General features: G+C 40.4%; 1 protein-coding gene across 1 annotated transcript in view; it reads right to left on the bottom strand.

The window, feature by feature from the left end:
• Positions 1-25683, bottom strand: part of MFSD14B (major facilitator superfamily domain containing 14B) — an 86278-nt gene that overhangs the window by 34520 nt on the left and 26075 nt on the right. Inside the window, exon 2 of the mRNA XM_002819976.6 lies at positions 11070-11165. Within this exon, the coding sequence (XP_002820022.2) occupies positions 11070-11165 (96 nt within the window). The remainder of the gene's footprint in view (positions 1-11069; positions 11166-25683) is intronic.

Genomic DNA, 25683 nt, shown 5'->3' with positions numbered 1-25683 from the left:
TCATTTTCCAGAACCCAGAAAGAAACCTCCCAAATCAGAGGAGTAGGAAAAAATAGCCATAAATGAAAGGGTACTAAAAGGTCACAAAGTAAGCTCCCTGGTGTCTTCCTCTCAAAGCTGCTGACCTACAGATATGGCACCAGGATAACAATCACAAGCATAGTTCTCTGAAAACTGTGGGACTTCTAAGTGGGATACTTGCAGAATTGAATGGAATGAGATTCAAAAAGGATGGTGCCCCAGATCTCTTATGGCTGCCAAAAGTGCACAAAGTCCTATGACCACATAATCCCATAGAGTACTTCAGTACTCTAGAATATCCACACTTTCACAGAGCAACAGTGCCTATAACCAGTCCCTGCATTAAATTTTAGGGAATAAGGCTTTCCACCTGGGCTGAAGAACTACACTCTAGTAACCACAGGTATCTAGACTACAGGTGGAAAACTGGCTACAACCTGACTGTAAACTTGAAACAGCCTTTGCAAAATTATGACTGAGACAGTGAGAGATCTAACTTAACCGACTCCATCTTACTTCTAACCTCCAAGTTGTCCTTGTTCATTCCTGGGCATAGCATGAACTTTGGGAGAAACTTAGTTTATAGTTTTTTAAAACAAAGACAATAATAGCCCTTTCCTGAAGCAGACCTCCTTCTTGCCTGTAGACTAGACTGCCTTTGTAGGACCAACATTAGACACAAGATTAGAAATTATGGTTTATGAATGAGGTAGCTAGAGGCTACAGGATTCTGATCCTCCCCGAACTGCTCCTAATATCACTGCTTGAGATATTTTGCAGACCCTGCACTTAATGGATCAGCTGGCACCACCCAGATCGATAAACTGGCTCATCTGATCTTGTGGCCCCAACTCAGGAACTGACTCAACTCAAGAAGACAGCTTCGACACCCCATGATTTCATCCATGACCAATTCTGTAGTGTGGCTCATTTTCCTCAAGATTGCCTTGGTTTAAGCCTTTTTTATGTCTCCATGTATTTTATAATCAGCTCTTCAATAGCCACAAAATAACTTGCTAAGAATTTTGATTATGATTGCACTGACCACAGAATAATTGGGGAAGAACAGACATACTGTCTTTTTGTTGTTGTTTGATTCAAAGTCTCACTCTGTCACCCAGGCTCAGGTGCAGTGGCACGATCTCGGCTCACCACAACCTCACCTCCCGGGTTCAAGCGATTCTCCTGCCTCAGCCTCCTGAATAGCTGGGATTACAGGAGTGCGTCACCATGCCTGGCTAATTTAGTAGAGATGGGGTTTCGCCGAGGCTGATCTTGAACAAAATAGGGAAACAGATGTCATTAGACAAATACCACAGTTTTTAGTAAAAACAGTTGCAGACAAGCATTTATGGATGCTAAAATTAGTAGGACAACAGAAAAGGAACAAGATATCTGGACAGTCTCAAAGTATTTCTCCACAACATACTCACTTGAGACCAGGAGTTCAAGACCAGCCTCGCTGAAACCCCATATCTATTATTTAAAAAAAAAAAAAAAAAAAAAAAAAAAAGCCAGTTGTGGTACACGCCTGTAGTCCCAGCTACACAGGAGGTCGGGGCAGGAGAATCACTTGAACCCAGGAGGCAGAGGCTGCAGTGAGCTGAGATCTAGTCACTGCACCCCAGCCTGGGCAACAGAGTGAGACTCTCAATCAAAGAATAAAAAAAAAAAAAGCAGACAACAATATGTCCATTCTTCCACAATCAATCTATAGTCAATGCAATCATAATCAAAATTCTTAGCAGATTATTTTGTGGGTATTGAAGAGCTGATTATAAAATATATATATACAGACATAAAAAAGGCTTAGACCAAGGCAATCTTGAGGAAAATGAACCACACTAAGGAATTTATACAAGATATTATGGCTGGGTGCAGTGGCTCACACCTGCAATCCCAGCACTTTGGGAAACTGAGGCAGGCAGATAACCTGAGGTCAGGAGTTCGAGACCAGCCCGGCCAACATGGTGAAACCCAGTATCTACTAAAAATACAAAAATTAGCCAGGCATGGTGGTGCACGCCTGTTATTCCAGCTACTCAGGAGAATCACTTGAACCCAGAAGGCGGAGGTTGCAGTGAGCCGAGATCGCACTACTGCACTCCAGCCCGGGTGACAGAGTGAGACTCCACTGCCCCCGCCACAAAAAAAAAATATTACTATAGAAGTTAACACAGGATGGTGTTGGCATAAGGAAATATAGCTCAACAGAATACTAAAAAATTTAGAAACAAACCCATATGTGGACGGTTGTCTCATTTATGACAAAGGTGACACAGTACAGTGGGGAAAGAAGAATTTTTTCAATAAATGATGCTGGTTCAACTATATATTCTTCTGCAACCAAAGTGAATACTGACCCCCTACCAAACACAATGATCTTTTTGGATGATAGGACTACATGAGAACAATAAACCAATTAAGGTTTGTGGTAGAAAAAGTTTTCTTAAACAGGATTTTTTAAAAACACTAACCATAAGGAAAAATAAATTCAACTACATAAAAACTTAAATTCAATTAAAATTAGTGTCATCCAAAGGCATTAAGAGACCAGAAAGGCCCTGGCATTGAAGAATTCAGGTGAAGATGCCGCCATTCTTGAACTCTGAAAGCCAAACTAGAATCTGCAGAGCAGCCTCAGTCTTAAAATTCAAGCTTCTTTTTCCTACTTTTTATTTCAGTGATATTTAGGACACTCTATATTTCATAAGAGTTATGATCTAACTGGCTCTATAAGCCCAAGAATAAAAATCCTTACCACCTAGCAAGAGACCCATAGAACTAGTCAGTAGTAAGACTGAGGTCACATATCGGAAAAAATATACTAACCCAGGGTTATAGACAGGGACCATCCAGCAATAGAGATGTTCCTGGCAAGTAACCATAGTGGTGGGTGACCACTAGCGAAAAGGGCTGAGGAGACCTCAGAAGGTTATCCGGGTTATCTGGGTAGACCTGTGTCTTTTTCCATGCCCGAGGGTCACGACGTCACTATGCAGGGCACACGTGGCTTGGTTCAAAAAGGTCACCTTAATCTTAGTAAATGTAATAAATCATTTTTTAGATCCTGAAATTTATAATAAAAATACTTTACCTACCCTGAAAAAAAAAAAAAAGAGAGAGAGAACAGAAAGGCAATCCCAGGCTGGGCATTCTGGCTCACATCTGTAATCCCAGCACTTTGGGAAGTCAAGGCAGGCAGATCACTTGAGGTCAGGAGTTCAAGATCAGCCTGCCCAACATGGTGAAACCCCATCTCTACTAAAAATACAAAAATTAGCCAGGCTTGGTATTCCAAGCTACTTGGGAGGCTGAGGCAGAAGAACTGCTTCAACCCGGGAGGCGGAGGTTGCAGTGAACCGATATCGCACCACTGCACACTCCAGCCTAGGCAACAAGAGCAAGACTCCATCTCGAAAAAAAAAAAAGAAAGACAATCCAAGAATAAGGAAAAGATATCAATAATAAGTATATGTGTGCGTATAGAGACAAACGAACGTACACATGAAAAAAATTGTACCCAGAATATATAAAGAACTCCTACAAATAAGAAAAAGGGACACAACCCAATTTTTTAAAAACTGATGAAACACATGAACTGACAACAAGAAGATATTCACATGGCCAATAAATATATGTTATATGTAAAGGGGGTTAACATCATTGGTCGTTAGGAATATGCAAATTAAAACCATAATGTACCTACCAGAATTCAAATTGCTGGTGAAGATATGGAGTCTGCCTGGCTGAAGAGTAAATTGTTCACCCACTCTGGAAAACTTTTAGCACCACATAGTGATGCTGAACACAACCATGCAATTTTACTCCCAGATATATACTCCAAGAAACACGTATACATGTTCACCAAAAGATATATACAAGAAATATTACAACAGCAATATTTGTGATAGGCAAAAACCGGAAACCCAAATGTCCAACACCAGAATGGATTTGTGTCAGTAGACTTCAGGACCATCTCTAAGTTCAGCAATTCGCTAAGAGGATTCCAGGACTCTGAAACTGTTATACTTACAGTTTATTACAGTAAAAGGACACAAAGCAAAATCAGCAAAGGGAAAAGTGACATCAGGCAAAGTCTGGAGGAAGCCAGGTGCATGCTTCTAAGGGTCCTCTCCCAGTGGAGTCACACATAAAGCATTTAATTCCTCCAGCAATAAACTGTAACAATGGCCAGGCACAGTGGCTCAAGCACTTTGGGAGTCCGAAGCGGGTGAATCACTTGAGGCCAGGAGTTTGAGACCAGTCTGGCCAACATGGCGAAACCCCATCTCTACTAAAAATACAAAAACTAGCCAGGACTCGGGAGGCTGAGGCAGGAGAATCACTTGAACCCAGGAGGCGGAGCTGCTGTGAGCCGAGATAGCGCAACAGCAGCCAGGCTCTGTCTTGGAGGAAAAGAAAAGAAAAAGAGAAACTATAACAACATTATGTGAAGTGTTGTCTACTATGGAAGCTCACAAAAGCCTAGGAGTCCAGGGTTTTTCTTGGCGGGTGATCTTGAAGGCACACAATGAATGACCAGCTACCAAAGCTCTCTAGTTCATGAGAAGGAAAGGAGGTGTTCACCATAAATAATGCTGTTTGCACAAACTGGAACAGTGAAGTTCAAAGATTCAATCACACAAAACGCAAAATATTCCAAGAGCTCAATTCTGGCCTGTCAACGACCAGTCACAGAAAATGGTCCTCTTGGGAACATGAAAGACTTGAGCAACTCAGGCCTGCTGAATTAATCCTTTCCTGCCCAAGATAACAGAAAATCATATGTGGTTATGTAACAACACACTATACAACAATGAAATGTTGCTACATACAACATGGATTAATCTCATAAACGTACTAAGCCAAAAAAGCCAGACAACAAAGAGTATACATTGTATGATTCCACTTATATAATATTAAACACACAAACACAAAGGCCAAACTGTCATATTAGAAATGTGACAAGGACAGAAATTACTTAGGATTGTTTCTGGGAGTGTGGTATAGTACTGGATATATAAGTGTACTTACTGTATAAAAATTCATCAAGCTGTGTATTTTGTACATCTTTCTGTACACATTATACTTCCACTAAAAGCTTACACAAAAAGGTATCTGGTTCCTATTTTATTTTAGCCATGAGGAAACTTTAGGAAAATATATTCTATAGAATCGTATTTTCGTCAGATCAAACTCCTAACACAGCTCAAAATCCTATAATTTTATATTGCGAGGGTAGAACAGCTTTCCTATTTTCTGGTTTTTAGGACAATCAGGGAAATACAGAAATTGAAAAGTGCATAAAGTATTGAGATATCAGCTAATCCACTGGTTTTTCTAACTATGTTACTCAGAAATATTATAGGAACCCTCTAATGGTTTGATCTGAATTTCTTTCATTTATTTATTTTTTAATTTTAATTTTAATTTTTTTGACACAGAGTCTCACTCTGCTGCTCAGGCTGGAGTGCAGTGGCGTGATCTCGGCTGACCACAATCACTGCCTCCTGGGTTCAAGCGATTCTCCTTTCTCAGCCTCCCGAGTAGCTGGGACTACAGGCGCGTGCCACCATGCCTGGCTACTTTTTGTATCTTTAGTAGAGACGGAGATTCACTATGTTGGCCAGGCTAATCTCGAACTCCTGACCTCGTGATCTGCCCACCTCAGCCTCCCAAAGTGCTGAGATTACAGGCGTGAGCCACCACGCCTGGCCTTGAATTTAAAAAAAAAAAAGAAAGTATTATAAACCCAATATCTACAAGAAAAAAAAAATTGTCAGACTTCTCACATTTGACACGACAGTATAAAAAGATTAACAAATTATCTTTCAGTACAGCTGTATAGACCTATTTCAGTGCTTTGGAATTCAACCAAAGGCATAAAACAAACTGGGAGCATTTATTTATTAAGTTACTGAACTTCAGGCAGAAACGGTGGTTTTCAGTTTTGAGCTGCTACCAGACTCCTGCCGCTCTCCCAACCCCAGCTCTGTGGGGATTAGTTTAAGCAGGGCATGCTGCTGCCTGAGAGGACTCACTGGATTTGGAGTGTTGTCAAGTTAACAGGGCAAACACGGAAGACTAGTGGCAGACTGGTGGACTAAGCCAGGGATATAACAGGTAGTTGTAGGAGGTGAGACAGCCACAAGAGGCTTGAAAAGCTCTCCCCTAATCAGTTGACTCTAGACAATATACATCCTTGGCCACTCATACATCCTCGGCCATCAGAAGCTGCACATACAGAGATTTCAAGAGAATCTGGCAGAGAGCAAAAGCCAGGGAAGAACTAAACATGGCCTCAAGTAAGAATGCACTTCCAGCTCACATACAGATCCATTAGTAGAGAGCTGAAAGTTTACTGGCTCGAGGTGTTTAACTATAATCTGTTACCAATCTGGCTGATCCCTAAATAATGGAGACAGAGAACCCAAGCAAGCCAAGCTTAAAAATAAAAATAAAAATAAAAACTGAAAAGAGACATCAGCAGCTGCATACTGTAGAGACTTCACAGATTTAGTCCAAGCAAGTTACTAAACAAGCAAAACAAAAACAACCTTCAAGGTGAGAAAAAAATCAAAATCCATGGCCAAGTGTAGTGGCACATGCCTGTAATCCCAATGCTTTGGGAAGCTGAGGTGGGAAGACTGTCTGAGGTGAGGAGGAGTTCAAGACCAGCCTGGACAACACAGCAAGACCCCATCTCTAAAATAAAAACAAAAGGCCGGGTGCAGTGGCTCACGCCAGTAATCCCAGCACTTTGGGAGGCCGAGGCAGGCGGATCATGAGGTCAGGAGATCCAGACCATCCTGGTTAACACGGTGAAACCCCGTCTCTACTAAAAATACGAAAAAAAAAAAAAAAAAAAGAGCCAGGCATGGTGGCAGGCACCTATAATCCCAGCTACTCGGGAGGCTGAGGCAGGAGAATCGCTCGAACCCAGGAGGCAGAAGTTGCAGTGAGCCAAGATCGCACCACTGCACTCCAGCCTGGGCAACAGAGAGAGACTCTGTCTCAAAAAAAAAAAAAAAGTTAAAGCTTTAGCCAAGCGTGGTGGTACACAACTGTAGTCTTAGCTACTCAGGAGGCTGAAGCAGGACAATTGCTTGAGCCCAGAAGTTTGACGTTGCAGTGAGCTATTATTGTGCCACTATATTTCAGTCTAGGCAACAGGGTGAGACCCTGTCTCTTAAAAAAAAAGTCCAAAATTGCAAAACTATATTATCTAAATATACAGGTTTTAACAAAAAATGATTGCAATATGCAAAGAAACAAGAACGTATAACTCACTCAGGTAAAAAAGGGAGTCAACAGAAAGAGTCTCTGAGTGTTCCCAGATGTTGAATATAGCAGACGAAAACTTCAAAGCAGATACTATAAATATGTTCAAAGAACTAAACGAATCCATGTTTAAAGAATTAGAGGAGACCAAATGTGGTGGCTCACACCTGTAATCCCCAGCACTTTTGGAGACCAAGGCAAGAGGACTGCCTGAGCCCAGGAGTTTGAGACCAGCCTAGACAACATAGCGAGACCCCACCTCGTAAAAAAAAAAAAAAAAAAAAGAATTAAAGTATGGGCCAGGTGTGGTGGCTTACGCCTATAATCTCAGCACTTTGGGAGGCCAAGGCAGGCAGATCACTTGAGGTCAGGAGTTCGAGACCAGCTTGGCCAACATGGTGAAACCCTGTCTCTACTAAAAATACAAAAATTAGTCGGGCGTGGTGGCACACACCTATAGTCCCAGCTACTCGGGAGGCTGAGAATCGCTTGAAACCAGGAGGTGGAGGTTGCAGTGAGCCGAGATCATGCCACTGCACTCCAGCCTGAGTGACAGAGAAAGACTGCGTCTCCAAAAAAAAAAAAAAAAAAAGCATGTTAATTACTCAGTGAATAGGAAATTTCAAATAGAATATAAAAATTATAAAAAAGAAATGTGGAAATGCTGCAGTTAAAAATTTGGTAATCAAAATCAACAATCCACTAAAGTGACAACACAGACAATTTAAGAAGAACAAAGAAAGAAACAAACCTTGAAGACAAATAAATAGAAATTATTCAAACAAAAGCATAGAAAACATTGGCAAAAAAATAAAAATAAAAATAAAATAAACAGCTCCTCAGAGATGTATGAGACATTATCAAGTGTAAAACACTTACCTATGACTGGGCGCAGTGGCTCATGCCTGTAATCCCAGCACTCTGGGAGGCCGAGGCGGGAGGATCAGGAGGTCAGGAGTTCGAGACCAGCCTGGCCAACATGGTGAAACCCCCCGTCTCTAATAAAAATACAAAAATTAGCCGGGCATGGTGGCACACGCCTGTAATTCCAGCTACTCGGGAGACTGAGGCAGGAGAATTGCTTGAACCCAGGAGGCAGAGGTTGCAGTGAGCTATCACGCCACTGAACTCTAGCCTGGGTGACAGAGCAAGACTCTGTCAGGGGGGTGGGGCGGGAACTTACCTATAATGAGAGTCTCAAAAGGAGTAAAGGGACAGTAAAAATATTTGAAGAAATAATGTTCAAAAACTTCCCAAACGTGATGAAAAGCATTAATCTACGGAAACAAGAAGCTCAACAAACCCCAAGTAAAATAAACAAAAAAGACATTCACACCTACACACATTATAGCATAGTCAAACTATCACAGAGTTGGGCTTTTTTTTTTTTGGAGAAAGAGTTTTGCACTCGTTGCCCAGGCTGGAGTGCAATGACACGATCTTGGCTCACTGCAACCTCCATCTCCCAGGTTCAAGCAATTCTGCCTTAGCCTTCCGAGTAGCTGGGATTACAGGCGTGCACCACCACGCCCAGTTAATTTTGTATTTTTAGTACAGACGGGGTTTCACCATGTTGGTCAAGGTGGTCTCAAACTCCCATCCTCAAGTGATCCACCTGCCTCAGCCTCCCAAAGTGCTGGGATTACAGGTGTGAGCCTCCGCGCCCAGCCTAAAGTTTCATTTTTAAAAGATGAAATGAGTTTTAGAGATGGATGGTGGTGACAGATACCCAACATAATGAAATGTATCTAATACTACTGAACTGTATACTTCAAAACAGTGAAAATGGTATGTGTATTTTACCATAATTTTTTTAAATGGAAAAAAAAGTGGGTTGGTTTATCTATATTCATATTAAAAATGTGTCCTGAACAAACACATGTATTTGTTCAAAGAATATATTTATTAAGCACCGACTATATCCCAGGCAGCACTATGCAAACAGTGAGGAAAATTAGAATCTCATGAAACTCAAAATGGGACTAATTATCCTCATTAACTAATAACTAATAACCTACTATAGGTTTCCTACTATGAAGGAAAAACTACTGCAATAAGAAAAAAAGAAGGATTAAGGATGCAGGCAATTTTTAAGTCCTGTGTTCCACCCAAGTTATAATTTTAATTAATCAAACTGTATTTTTTTTTTTTTTTCGAGATGGAGTTTTGCTCTTGTTGTCCAGGCTGGAGTGCAATGGCACGATCTCAGCTCACTGCAACCTCCACCTTCTGGGTTCAAGCAATTCTCCTGCCTCAGAATCCTGAGTAGCTGGGATTACAGGCATGCGCCACCATGCCCAGCTAATTTTGTATTTTTAGTAGAGACAGGGTTTCTCCATGTTGGTCAGGCTGGTCTCGAACTCCCGACCTCAGGTGATCCACCAGCCTTGGCCTCCCAAAGTGCTGGGATTACAGGCGTGAGCCACCGCACCAGGCCTCAAACTGTATTTTAAATGTGCCAGAAGAATTAAAAACTTTAAAAGGTTCATAGCAAAGTCTTACATAAGGCTAACAGGCTAACAGCCACCCTCTAAAGTTCTCTGCTGTCTAAACCTTATTTAAGAACAAAGATTATCCATACCCAGAGGGATTCTTTAGTAAGGCAAAATGATGATTAGGAAGAGTTAAGCTCCAATTTTTTTTTTTTTTAATTTTTGTTTTTTTAGAGATGGGGTCTTGCTATGTTGCGCAGGCTAGACTTGAACTCCTGAGCTCAAGCAATCCTCCTGCCTCAGCTTGCTGAATAGCTGGGCCTAAAGGCATATGCTACTGTGCCCGGCCCATCAATAATTTTTAAAGAATAATTAAGACAACTGAAACTTAACTCCAATTTAAAATATTTTATTAAAATTAAGCATTAAATAGTTGTAAGCCACCTAAGATCTGGCCCCGTCATCTTTTCTTTGGCATCTCTCTTCCTTCTAACCACATCATAGATGAAACATACAAGTTCTTGCTAAGATATTCAATACCACCTCTGAAGAAATGGCTATAGATAAGCTACGAAAAACTGAAATTTAGACATTCCTACAATTATTACTCATTGTTACAAAGTACTCACCAATCTGCTATTTACTATGTTCTTAAGTCAAAGACCATTAACATCCTCCTAAAGAAGTTACAGACTTCAACAATGCTCTGCAATTTCCTGTAGGACAGGACCCTATGAGTCTGTGGCCTGTTATGAACCCAGCCACACAGAGCAGCAGGCGAGCAAGCATTACCACCTGAGTTCTGCCTCCTGTCAGATCAGCAGCGGCATTAGATTCTCATAGGGGTGCGAACTCTGCTCTGAACTGTGCATGTGAGGAATCTAAGTTGCGCTCATTATGAGAATCTAACTAATGCCTGATGGTCTAAGGTGGAACAGTTTCATCCTGAAACCATCCCCCAACCAACCCAATTCTGTGGAAAAATTGTCTTCCACGAAACCAGTCCCTAGTGCTAAAAAAAGGTTGGGAATTGCTGCTGTAGAGTATCTTAAAGATCTTCCTAAACATACACAGTTCATTTGTATAACAGCACCCCCAAGTCTACTTCAATAGGAGTGCAGTACTACCCAGGAATATTTAAAGAGGTGTTTTGTGTTACATGTGATTCAGAAAGCACAATGGAAAAAAAAAAAAAATGAAACAAGCTGTTTGAAATCATTATCAAGAGCTACTCCCAAACACCAAACACGTATCTAGACATACACAGTGATACATGCCTAAGAACTTATCTCTTTCTCTTACAAAACACAAACCCAGTTCAGCAATACTTACAGTCAACATTGGAGTTGTCAATAGGCCCCACGCAAAGAATTCAAGGAAGATGACAATAGCAGCATGGTACACACTTGGTCGGCCAAAGCCTTGTAGCTAAAAAAGAAAGTTATTATGAAAATTAGCAAAGAAATATAAGAAATCTATTATCTTAAAATGGTATAGAAAAAAATGTGTAAAATAAATTTAGGGCCTACCTCTGTCATTTAAAATAAAACTTCATTCTGTGTTATCCCTGATGCCTTCACTTCCCTAATAAGGGAAGGTGCTAAGATTATAGACCTTCAGTTGGGCACAGTGGCTCAAGCCTGTAATCTCAGCACTTTGGGAGGCCAAGGCGGGCAGATCACAAGGTCAGGAGTTCAAGACCAGCATGGTTAACATAGTGAAACCCCACCTCTACCAAAAAATACAAAAATTAGCCAGGCATGGTGGCGGGCTACTTGGTCCCAGCTACTTGGGAGGCTGAGGCAGGAGAATTGCTTGAACCCGGGTGCCGGAGGTTGCAGTGAGCCGAAATCCCGCCACTGCACTCCAACCTGGGCGACATAGCAAGACTCTATCTCGAAAAAAAAGATTATAGACTTTCGATCTGTCCCATCGATGCAAATCACTGGAGCTTTAGTAGAAAATCAACTGGATCTTCAAGAGACTAAGGTTCCAGGATCTGACTGCTCTGTCCCTTACGAATTATGTGTTCCTTAGCAACTTAACTTCTCTAGGGCTGAAGTTTCTTTACCTACATAATAAGAGAGATGGGTATGGGTATCACATGCTCAAAGGCCTGAGGGACAGCTCGGATGACTTTAAATCAGTATGGAATATCTTGAGATATCCCAATTCCAGAGATGTTTAGAAGCAGAGGATGAAAAGTGTGCAATAATGTCTTTGCACGCTCTTATTTATCATCTCTCCCACTGATTACTGCAATGACCTGTTAACCCTGCCTTGACTCGTTTTCCCTGTCCCCTCCAAACTTGTGGTGACATTACACTCAGAGTGAACTTTTTAAAAATACAAATCTTATTCCATCCTCCTGTGGAAAACTGCAAAAACAAAGAACTGCAAAAACAAAGAGCTACAAATTGCTCTCATCCCTGTACACACACATTTTCACAATATGACTTTGCTGCCAATTCCATCAAAAGGTTCAGTCTGTTTCTCCATGTCCCTAGATCAAAGCTGGTTTGACAACTTCCTCTAACCAACAGTCAGGTGAAGTGAAAACATGGATTTCTGAACCTAGATTGCCAAAGATCTTCAAGACTACCACAAGGAGAAATATCTTCCTGCCACAGGCATATGAGAGGATAAGAAACTCTCCCTATCAAAGCCTCACAGACAAACCAGTTAACAGCCATCACCAACCGTCAGACATAAGAGCAAGGCCATCTTAGACGAACCAATTACAATCAAGCCTGCAGGTGACTGCAGAAGCATGAGACACAACGAGAGAAATCAGTGAAGAACTCTCGCTGAGTTCCACTCAAACCATTAACCCAAAGAATTGTAATAAATGGTTGTTGTTTTAAGCCATTAAGTATTAGGGTTGTTTCTTAATTAGCTTTTTTTTTTTTTTTTTTTTTTTTTTGAGATGAAGTCTCGCTTTGTTGCCCAGGCTGGAGTGCAGTGGCGTGATCTCAGCTTACTGCAAAGTGCTGGGATTACAGGTATGAGCCCCCATACCCGGCCCACATTCTTTTTAATAGCTAACTACTCAGTATCTCATTGTATGAATGTGCCATATGCCATAATTTTAACCAATCGAATATTGATAGGGGTACATGGAATTTTCACTTATTTAAAACTGCTGCAATTAACTTTTTAGATTCTGAAATAATATTAAACCTACAGAAAAGTTGCAAAAACCAAGAGTTCCTGTATATCCTTCACCCAGCTTCCCCAAATGTTAAAATCTTCTATAACCATGGTATAATTATCTAAACCAGGAAATTAGCATTGCAACAAAACTTTAATCTACATACCTTATTTGAATTTTGCCATTTTTCCCATTTTCTTTTTCTGGTTCAGAATCTAATCAAAGATTTAACACCGCATTTAGTTCTCACATTTCTTTAGGCTCTTCCAATCTAAGTCAGTTCCCAAGACTTTCATTTTTTTACTTTCATGATCTTGATACTTTCAGGGAATACTAGTATACTCTTCACCAATAATTTTATAGAGTATCCCTCAAATTAGATTTTGATTAGATTGAGGTTATGCATTTTATTTTTAAAAAATATGTCACATTTCATAAAATTCACCATTTTCAAGTGCACACAAGTCAGCGGTTTTTAGAATATTCACAAGATTATACAACCATCACCACTATCTAACTCCAGAACATGTTTATCACCCCCCAAAAGAAGCCCTACACCTATTAGGAGACATTCTTCATTCCTTCTCCCCCTACTTCCCCTCAGAACCACTAATCTACTTTCTGTCTCTATGGATTTGCCTATTCTGGGATCATACATAAATAGAATGCATAAATAGAATCACACCACATGTAGCCTTTTGTGTCTAGCTTCTTCCAATCAGCATATTTTCAAGGTTCATCCATGTTGTAGCATGTGTCAGTATTTCATTAAATTTTATAGCTAAATGATATTCCACTGCATCAATATACTGCATTTTGTTTATCCATTCATCAGTTCATAGACACTTGGGTCGTTTCCATCTTTGGCTATTATGAATAATGCTGCTATAAACATTGATGTACAAGTTTTTGTATGAACATGTTTCCAGTTCCCTTGGCTATACACATAAGGGTGAAAATGGTGGGACTATTAATATCCTTTTATTAGCATTCTAGGATAAATTTCTAGAAGTGAAGTTGCAGGGCCAAAGAATATACACATTTTAATTTACAATCCAATTATAATTTAAAAGTTTCACTAATTATGAGTCAAAAAAATACTTCATCTTATGTCACCTAATCAACTAATATCTCTAACATATAAAAAGCTTCTAAAAATGTTAAGAAAAAGACTAACAGCCCAATAAAAAGATTGGCAAGAAATATGAACCAGTTCACTGAAATCAAATGTCCCTTCAGTAGCCTCATTTGTATTAAGAAAAATGCAAAATTAAGCTAAATTCAAACACAAGTTCTCAGTATCAGACATTAAAAATTCAAAAATTCAAACGTTTGTAAACTTCTATTGATGATGCAATTGAAAAGAAACACAAACTGCAAATAGAAATGGTACACCACTATGGAAGAAAATGCAGCAACATCTAGACAAATTACATATTTACCCTTTGAAGCAACAATTCTACTTTATCCCTAAACTATGAGGTACCATATGCACAAAGCTAAAACACTGTAACAGCAAAAATTAACTCTGGGCCAGAGGAAGTGGCTCACACCTATAATCACAGCACTTTGGGAGGCTGAGGCAGGCGGATCACTTGAGGTCAGGAGTTCATGACAAGCCTGGCCATCATGGTGAAACCCCATCTCTACTAAAAATACAAAAATTAGCAAGGCTTGGTGGCGGGTGCCTGTAATCCCAGCTACTAGGGAGGCTGAGGTAGGAGAATGGCTTGAACCTGGGAGGAGGAGGTTGCAGTAAGCCAAGATCACGCCACTGACTCCAGCCTGGGCAACAAGCGCGAAACTCTGTCTCAAAAAAAAAAATCGGCCAACAAATGAAGAAAGGAATAATTAACTTAGAATCCTGCCACTTCACAGCCTTACTGAAATAGTGAATCTAGGCCATGACCATTAATGGCCACTGAAATCACTGGGTAAAAGCTGACAAGGTACAAGGGAATAATCAAACTGAAAACACCTGAAACCTGATCAATCATAACATCACAGACAGAGACCATTTGCCACATGATGTAATACAATAAAAAAATACCACCACTTAAGAAGTATTCTTTGAAAAAACAAAATGAAACAAAAAACCTGGATTCAATGCAGTCAAGACATAAACCAGTATACAGAAAATGCAGGTAAAACAAGATTGGCCTTGTTGCAGTAGGGTGATGAATATGGGGAGGTATTCCTAATAATATGTAAAGGTAACCACAAAAAAGCTTTAAACAGATTGCTAAAAAGAAAAGAACTTACAGTCTCATTAACAATTAAAAAAAAGAACAACTTACAGTCTCATTAACAATTTTGGGGGATACCTGTCCCGCCATATCCTAAGACTGCATAATAATTTTTACATTTTTTGCCAGGTGCGGTGGCTCATGCCTGTAATCCCAGCACTTTGGGAGGCCGAGGCAGGCATTTTGGGACCAGCCTGGCCAACACGGCAAAAACCCATCTGTACTAAAAATACAAAAATTAGCCAGGCGTGACGGCAAGTGCCTGTAATCCTAGCTGCTCAGGAGGCTGAGGCAGGAGAACCACTGGAACCCAGGAGGCAGAGGCTGCAGTGAGCCAAGATCACACTACTGCACTCCAGCCTGGGGGACAGAGTAAGACTCCATCTCAAATAATAATAATTTTAAAATTTTTGCTAATTTGATTTTTTTAATGGTTATCTAATTTTATTTTGTATTTCCCTTACTCCCAATGAAGCTGAGCTTCTTTCCTATGATTAGGAATTTGCATTTCTTTTTCTGTGAACTGCCTATTCATCTTCTGTCAATTTTTTATTGGTGACTTTAATCTTTCATATTGATTTATAGGACCCCTTTAGAATCAATATTAAAAATATTTATACAATGCAACATCAAATTATCATTCTCAGCCAGGAGTGGTGGTGTGCACCTGTAGTCCCAGCTACTTGGAAGGATCGCCTGAGCCTAGGAGTTCAAATCCAGCCTGGGCAACACAGCAAGAACCCCATCTCTTAGGGGGGGAAAAAAATAGGCCCAGTGCAGTAGCTCATGCCAGTAATCCTAGCACTTTGTGAGGCTCAGGCGGCAGGTGGGAGATTTACTTGAGGCTAGGAGTTCAAGACCAGTATAGACAACATAGTGAGACTCGATCTCTCCAAAAAATTAAAAAATTAACCAGGCATGGTGACATGTGTCTGTAGTACCACCTCCTCAGGAGACTGAGGCAGGAAGATCGCTGGAGCGCAGGAGTTTAAGGCTACAATGAGCTATGACTGCACCACTGCACTCTAGCCTAGGCCACAAAGTGAGACTCCAGTCTCGTTTAGGAAAAAAAAAAAAGCCATCATCCTCACCTATCGGCATCAATACTCTCTAAAAATAAAAGGCACAAATACACAAATCAACAATAGCTGGAGACTTCAATACCCATTTTCAGTAACTGATAGAACAAATAGAAGATCAGCAAGAAATAGAAGACTTCAGTAACACTGTACACTAACTAAACCTAACAGACATTTATTGAACACTCTTCCCAACAAGATATAAATCCTCATGTGCACATAAGAAGACTGTAAAACAAGTCTGAATAAATTTAAAAGGAGTTAATTTATACAAACTATGTTCTTGACCACACAGAATGAAATTAGACATCATTAACATAAGCAAACTTGGAAAATTCATGAATATTAAAATATTAAAACATACTCCTAAATAACAGATACAAGAAATCACAAGGAAAGTTACAAAACTTTCATTTGAACAAAAATGAAAATGCAACACACCAGTTGAATGCAGCTTAAAGCAGCGCTTAACAGGAAGTGTACAGCTGTAGATGTGTGGTTATAAAAGATCTCAAATCAATAATTTAACTTTCCACCGTAAGAAACTAGAAGAGTGCAAACTAAACTCAAAGCAAGGAAAGAAGGTAAGATCAGAGCAGATACAAACGTGATACAGAACAGAAAAGCAATACAGAAAAATCGACAAAATCAGGCCAGGTGCAGTGTGAGCCTAGCACTTTGGGAGGTCAAGGCGGGCAGAACACTTGAACCCAGGAGTTAAGACCAGCTTGGGCAACATGGTGAAATCCTGTCTCTACTAAAAATACAAAAAAGAAAAAGTTTACCCAAGCATGGTGGCACATACACCTATAGTCCCAGCTATTTGGGAGGCTGCAGTGGGAGGATTGCCTGAGTTCAGGAAGTTGAGGGTGCAATGAGCCATCATCATACCACTGTACTCCAGTCTGGGAGAAGGGAGTGAAACCTTGCCTTAAAAAAAAAAAAAAAAAAAAAAAGGAGACTGGGTGCAGTGGCCTGTAATCCCAGCACTTTGGGAGGCCGAGGCAGGCAGATCACGAGGTCAGGAGGTCCAGACCATCCTGGCTAACATGGTAAAAACCCTTCTCTACTAAAAATTAAAAATAAAAAAAATTAGCCGGGCGTGGTGGCAGACACCTGTAGTCCCAGCTACTCAGGAGGCTCAGGCAGGAGAATCGCTTGAACCCAGGAGGCACGGGAGCTTGCAGTGAGCAGAGATCGTGCCACTGCAATCCAGCCTGGGTGACAGAGCGAGACTCCGTCTCAAAAAAAAAAAAAACAGAAAAAGGAAAGGGAAGAGAAAATCAACAAAACCAAAAATTGATTTAATGAAAATATCAAACTAATGGGCAAACCAAGAAAACAGAAGATCTGAATTACTAATACCAGAAATGAAAGAGAAGATAATAATGGTCAACCTTACAGAAACAGGATTATAAGGGAGTCTTATAGACAATTAGCTAACAAACTGGATAAATGAAATAAAAGGAACAAACTCCTAGAAACACATAACCTACTAAAAATGAATCATGAAGAAAGAGAAAATATAAATGGACCTATAACTAATAAGGAGACTGAATCAGTAATCAAAAACCTCCCAGAATTCCAGCAAAGTTAAAGAATTAAACCTCTTCCCAAGATATGAAGAGGAAGGAGCACTTTCTAACTCACTCTCTGAAGCCAGCATTACAGTAGTTGCCCCCTTATCCAAGGGGGATACATTCCAAGATCCCTAGTGGATGCCTCGAAAAGTACCAAACCCTATACAGCTGTTCCTCGACTTACAAAGGGGTTACGTCTCAATAAACCGACTATAAGTTGAAAATATACTAAGTTGAAAGTCGCTTTAGACTTATGATATATTCAACCTACAATGGGCTTATCCAGACAACCCAATCATAAGTAGAGGTGCATACTCAATGCATATTGCTTTTGCATCAAGGTAAAGTTGAAAAATCTTAAGTCCAACCATCAAATTTGGGACCATCTGTATATACTGTTTTTTCCTACACACACCTATGACTGAGTTTAATTTTTAATTAGGCACAGTCCTCTTGTGCTTTTGGTCATTATTAAATAAAATAAGGGCTACTTGAACACAAGCACTGTGATACTGCAGACCATCCGATAACTGATGGCTGACTGACTAACAGATGGGCAGCATATAGAGTGTAAATGCTGGACGACGGGATGGAGCAAGATGGCAAAATATTTCATCACACTACTCAGAATGTGACGTGTAACTTAAAACTTACGAATTTTTATTTCTGGAATTTTCCATTTAGGATTATCAAACCTCAGCCGACTTCGGGTAACTGAAACCATGGAAAGTGAAACCACAGAGAGCAAAATCACATATCAGGGAGTACTGCCATACTCTAAAAAAGCCAGACAAAGACACTACAAGAAAACTATAGGGCCAGGCACAGTGGCTCATGCCACTAATCCCAGCACTTTGGGAGGCCGAGGCGGGTGGATCACACGGTCCAGAGTTCGACACCAGCCTGGCCAACATAGTGAAACCACGCCTCTTCCAAGAATACAAAAATTAGCCGGGCGTGGTAGTGCGTGCCTGTAATCCCAGCTACTCAGGTGACTGAGGCAAGAAAATTGCTTGCATCTGGGAGGCGGAGGTTGCAGTGAGCTGAGATCACGCCACTGCACTCTAGTAGCCTGGGTGACAGAGCAAGACTCCATCTCAAAAAAAAAAAAAAAAAAAGAAAACTACAGACCAATTTTCCTTATGCACATTGATGCAAAAATCCTCAACAAAATATTAGCAAACCAAATTCAACAGTTTATTAAGCAGTTTATTATGGTTATACACCATAACCAAGGACTTATTCTAAGAATGCAGTAACAGTTCACCTATGAAAACCAATCAATGTAATACAACACATTATAAAGAGGAAAAACCCACATAATCATCTTAATTGATGCAGTAAAAGCATCTGATAAAATTCAACACACTTTCATAATAAAAACACTTAGAAAACTAAGAAAAGAATAAAATTATCTCAAATAATAAAGGCCAAATATGAAAAACCCATACTTCACATCATATTCAATGGGGAAAGGCTGGAAACTTCTCCTCTAAGATCAGAAACAAGACAAAGATGCGCACTTTCCCCACTTCTATTCAGTATAATACAATACTGGAAATTCTAGCCAGAGTAATAAATATAGCAAGAAAAAGAAAGAAAAGGCATCCAAACTGGAAAGAAGTAAAATTATCTCTGTTCGCTGATGACAAGATCTCATAAGACCCTAAAAATTCCACACACAAAAAACCTATTACAACTAATAAATGAATTTAACAAAGTTACAAGATACAAAATCAACATTAAAAATCAGCTGCATTTCTATACACTAAAGGTTAACAATGTTAAAGTGAAACTTAAAAAATTCAAATTGGGCTGAGTGCAGTGGCTCACACCTGTAATCCTAATGTTTTGGGAGGCCAAGGCAGGAAGAGAGCATGAGCTCAGGAATTTGAGGCCCTCCCAGGCGACATAGTAAGACCTTGTCTCTACTAATAATCAAAAAACGGCTGGGCGCAGTGGCTCACGCCTGTAATCCCAGCATTTTGGGAAGCCGAGGCAGGCAGATCACGTGAGGCTGGGAGTTTGAGGTCAGGCTGACCAACATGGTGAAAACCTGTCTCTACTAAAAATACAAAATTAGCTGGGTGTGGTGGTGCCCGCCTGTAATCCCAGCTACATGGGAGTCTGAGGCAGAAGAATCACTTGAACCCGGGAGGCAGGGGTTGTGGTGAGCCGAGATTGCGCCATTGCACTCCAGCCTGCAATGAGAGCGAAACTGTGTTTCAAAAAATAATAATAATCAAAAAACTTAGCTAGACGTGCTGACGCACACCTGTGGTCCCATCTACTCAGGAGGCTGAGGTGGGAGGATCACTTGAAACTGGGAGTTCAAGTTTGCAGTGAGCTATGATCACCCCACTACACTCCAGCCTGGGCAAGGGTGACACCCAGCCTCAAAAAAAGAAAAAAAAAATTCAAGTTGCAATAGCATCATAAAGAATAAGATACTTAGGAATAAATTTAACCAAGAAAGTGAATGACCTCTATGCTTAAAACTGTAAGACACTGCTGAAAGAAATTAAAGAAGGTATAAATAAACATAAAGACATCCCATGTTCATGGATTTAAAGACTTAATATAGTTAAGGTATCACTGTTACCAAAAGTGATCTGCAGATTCAACGCCAGTCCTATCAAAATCCCAATGATGCTTTTTGCAAGAATAGAAAACTCCATCCTAAAATTTATATAGAATCTTAAGGGACCCCCAATAGCCAAAACAATCTTGAAAAAGAAAAAAAATTATCTCACACTTTCTGAATTCAGAACTTACTATAAACATATGGCAATCAAAACAGTGTGGTTCTGGCATAAAAACAAACATATAGACCAACGGAATAAAAAGCCCAAGTGGGCATGGTGGTTTGTGCCTGTATTTCTACCTACCGAGGAAGCTTAGACAGGAGAATCACTTGAGCCCAGGAGTTCAAGTCCAGCCTGGGCAACATGGCAAAGCCCAGTTTTTTGCTTTTTTTTTTTGAGACGGAGTCTCGCTCTGTCGCCCAGGCTGGAGTGCAATGGCGTGATCTCCGCTCACTGCAAGCGTGGTCCACCTCCCGGGTTCACGCCACTCTCCTGCCTGAGCCTCCCGAGTATCTGGGACTACAGGCGCCCGCCATCACGCCCGGCTAATTTTTTGTATTTTTAGTAGAGACGGGGTTTCACCATGTTAGCCAGAATAGTCTCGATCTCCTGACCTCATGATCTGCCCGCCTCAGCCTCCCAAAGTGCTAGGATTACAGGCATGAGCCACTGCGCCCAGCCTAGTCTTTAAAAAAAATAAATTAAAAGCCTGGAAATAAAAAGCCCAGAAGTAAATACATATATGTCACAAGTGATATGCAACAAGGGTACCAAGGCCATTTAATGAGAAAGGAAGGACAGTCTTTCAGCAAATGGTGATGGAAAAACTGGATATCCACATTAAAAAGAATGAAGTTGGATCGCTACCCTAAACCACATATAAAAGTTAACTCAAAATGGACCAAAAATCTAAACATAAAAGCAAAACCTATGAAACTCTTAGAAGAAAACATGGAGGAAAGCTTCCTGGTATTGGATTTGACAATGACTTCTTGGATATGGCACCAAAAGAACAGCCAACAAAAGAAAAAATACATAAATCAAACTTCATCAAAATGAAAAACCTTCGTATATCAAAGGATACTATCAAGACAGTGAAAAGGCAATCTACAGAATGGCACAAAATACATGCAAATCACACATCTGATAAGAGATTAATACCTAGAATATATAATAAACTTTTTCAACTCACAGACAAAATAACAACCCAATTAAAAACAAGCAAGGAAACTGAATAGACCTCTCTAAAAGAGATACACAAATGGCCAAGAAGCACATGAAAAGATACACATAGGCCGGGCGCGGTGGCACATGTATGTATGTAATCCTAGCATTTTGGGAGGCCGAGGCAGACAGATCACTTGAGATCAGGAATTTGAAACCACCCTGGCCAACATGGTGAAACCCTGTCTCTAGTAAAAATACAAAAATTAGCCAGGCATGGTGGTGCATGCCTGTGTTCCTAGCTACTCTGGAGGCTGAAGCAGGAGAACTGCTTGAATCCGGGAGGCGGAGTTTGCAGTGAGTCGAGATTGCACCACTGCACTCCTGCCTAAGAGACAGATCAAAAATCTGTCCCCCAAAAAAACAAGAAAGAGAAAGAAAAAAGAAAAGATACACATCACTTATCATTAGGGAAATGCAAATCAAAACCATGAGATATCACCACATACTCATTAGGATGGCTACTGTCTTAATCTGTTTTGTGCTGCTGTAACAGGATACTTGAGACTGGGTAGTTTATAAATAACAGAAATTTATTTTCTCACAGTTTTGGAGGCAGGGAAGTCCAAAACAAGGTGTTAGCATCTGGGGTGGACAGTCTTACAGCATCCTCACAAAGCAGAAGGTGGAAGGGCAAAAGAGGGTAAGCCCTCTCCCACAAGCCCTTTTTAATAGCAGCATTAATCCATTGATAATGGTGTAGCCCTCATGACATAAACCCTTCCCAAAAGGCGCCACCTCCCAATACTCCTGCACTGGGAATTAAGTTCCCAACACATGAATTTTGGGAGACACATTCAAACTACAGCAGCTGTGATTTTTTTCTTAAATAAGAAAATAAGTGCTAGCAAGGACATGAAGAAATTAGAAGCCTTGCACACTGTTGGTAGGAATGTAAAATGGTGCAGCCCCTATGGAAAACAGTTTGGCAGGTACTCAAAAAATTAAAAATAGAATTACTCCATGACCCAGCAATTCCACTTTTGGGTATCTATTCAAAAGAAAAAATAGCAGGGACTTGAACAGATTTTTATATACCCAAATTCACAGAATTCTCTTCACAATAGCCAAACCGTAAAAGCAACCCAAATGTTCAACTTATGAATGTTTAAACAAAATATGGTACATGTATACAACGGAATATCATTCAACCTTAAAAAAAAAAGGAAGCTGACTGCCACAACATGGATGAACGTTAAGGACGTTGTAGTAAGTGAAATAAGCCAGTCACGGCCGGTAACGGTGGCTCATGCCTGTAATCCCAGCACTTTGGAAGGCCGAGGCGGGTGGATCACCTTAGGTCAGGAGTTCAAGACCAGCATGGCCAACGTGGTGCAAACCCGTCTCTACTAAAATACAAAAAAATTAGCCGGTCGTGGTGGCCGGCGCCTGTAATCCCAGCTACTTGGGAGGCTGAGGCAAGAGAATCACTTGAACCCGGCAGGCAGAGGTTGCAGTGAGCCGAGATCACGCCATTGCACTCCAGCCTGGGCAACAAGAGTGAAATGGAAATGGAAATGGAAAGGAAAGGAGCCAGTCACAAAAAATCAAATATGGCATAATTTCACTTATATGAGGTACCTACAGTAATTAAATTCATAGTAAGTAGAATAGTGACTACCAGGGGCTAGGGAGTTATTGCTTAATGGGCACAGAGTTCAGTTTGGGATGATGAAAAAATTCTAGAGACAGACAGTGGTAATGAGTACACAACAATGTGAATGTACTTAATGCTACTGAACTGAAACTTTAAAAACTATGTTATGCATATATACCAAAATAAAAATAAGTAACTCAAAATACATCATGCATTAAAAATAAAATGCAAAACTATTAGCTGCTAGAGAATTAGGTGAAAATATAAGTGACCTTGGTCACATGGTTTCAAGATGAGTCTGTAGGTACAAGACTAAAGTCATGCCACATGCAAGAAAAAGTTGATATATTGGACTTCACTAAAATTAAAAACCTCTGCTCTGCAAAAGACACTGGTAAGTGAATGAAAAGATAAGCTACAGATTGGAAGAAAGTATCTGCCAACAATCTTATCTGATAAGGGACTTAAGAACATAGAAAGCGCCCTTACAAGTCACTAATACAACAACCCAGTTAAAAAATGGGCGAATGATCTGAGAAAAAGGAGAGGACGGAGAGTGACAGTTAACGGATAGATATAGGGACTCTTTTTGGGGAGATGAAAATGTTCTAGAATTAGATAGTGATAGTTCTACAACACCGTGAATATATATTAAAAAACCAAACTGTATACTTTTAAAATGATGAACTGTATGGTATGTGAATATATCTCAATTTTTAAAATGCAATAGAGAGAAAAGAGAGCAGAGATTCTTTTTCTGCCTCTAGAATACTTTAACTGTACGTGAAGCCTAGAACTGTCAGAGGCGTGTGAACCAGAGCAACTCCATCTTGAATAGGAGCTGGGTAAATGAGACTGAAACCTACTGGGCTGTATTCCCAGACAGTTAAGGAATTCTAACTCACAGGATGAAGATAGGGAGCACAAGATACAGGTCATAAAGACCTTGATGATAAAGCAGGTTACAGTAAAGAAGCTGGCTAAAACCCACCAAAAACAAGACAGAAATGAGAGTGATCTCTGGTCATCCTCACTGCTATACTCCCACTAGTGCCACGACAGTTTACAAATGTCATGGCAACGTCAGGAAGTTACCCTATAGGTCTAAAAAGGGGAGGCATGAATAATCCACCCCTTGTTTAGCATATAATCAAGAAATAGCCATAAAAATGGGCACCAGCAGCCCTCAGGGCTGCTCTGTCTAGGGAGTAGCCATTCTTTTGTTCCTCTACTTTCCTAATAAACTTGCTTTCACTTTAGGGACTTGCCCTGAATTCTTTCTTGTTCGAGGTCTATCCAGGAATCCTCTCTTGGAGTCTGGATTGGGACCCCTTTCCTGTAACTGAACTATGGCAGCCATCTTGAGACCATGAGAGCCAGACAAATCAACACACTGAAGATGGAAAGAACCTGGTCCTTGATGCAAAATCAAGGACCAATCCTGGAACTGTCTTTCCATCAGATTTCTTGTTAAATGAGGTAATAAATCCCGATCGTAAACAAGAAAAAGGGGGAGGGGTGACAGGACCGCAACAGTCTCCTCAAAGATGATATACAGATGGCAAATATGCCTATAAAAAGATGTTCATTGCCAGGCGCAGTGGCTCACGCCTGTAATCCCAGGACTTTGGGAGGCCCAGGTCTTGATCACCTGAGGCCAGGAGTTCAAGACCAGCCTGGCCAACATGATGAAACCCCATCTCTACTAAAAATACAAAAAAATTTGCTGGCTGTGGTGGCAGATGCCTGTAATCCCAGCTACTTGGGAGGCTGAGGCAGGAGAATCGCTTGAAACCGGAAGGCGGAGGTTGCAGTGAGCCAAGATCACGCCACTGCACTCCAGCCTGGGTGACAGAGTGAGACTCCATTTCAAAAACAACAACAAAAAAATTAGCCTGTGTTTGAGGGTCCTCTTTTCTATTGCAGTTGACCCCGCATGAAAGAGCGAAACTCCATCTCCAAAAAAAAAAAAAAGAAAAAAGAAAAGATGTTCATTATGTGTCACTGTCATTTTAAAATGCAAATTAAAACAACAAGATTGTTAGAAGGATGGATCTGAAATGCATATTGCTAAATGAAAGAAGCAAGTCTGAAAGGCTACAAAGTGTAAGATACCATTTAAAGGGCATTCTGGAAAAAGCAAAACTATAGATAGTACCAGATCATTGGTAGCTGGAGTTGGAGGGTAGGGTTAAATGGATGAAGCACAGGACACTTTCAGGTAGTAAAATTGTTCTGTATGATATTTTAATGATAGGTAAACGGCACCACGCATTTTTCAAAACCAGCAGAACTTCAGAGAACAAGAGTGAGCCTTAGTACATGTTAACTTTTAGAAAACATTTCAGAGGTGGGGAATCCCAGGATGGAATGCAGAATGTAGCAAAAGAATCTAATTGTAGTACAAACACATGAAACAACCTCACTAAAGGGGGTATGGGGAAAGGCAGTGATCCAAGTAACTAGGAAATAGTGGAGTCTTTT

Source organism: Pongo abelii, chromosome 13 (genome assembly GCF_028885655.2).
Source record: "Pongo abelii isolate AG06213 chromosome 13, NHGRI_mPonAbe1-v2.0_pri, whole genome shotgun sequence".
NCBI lineage: Eukaryota > Metazoa > Chordata > Mammalia > Primates > Hominidae > Pongo > Pongo abelii.
This window is presented reverse-complemented; position numbering and strand designations above follow the sequence as displayed.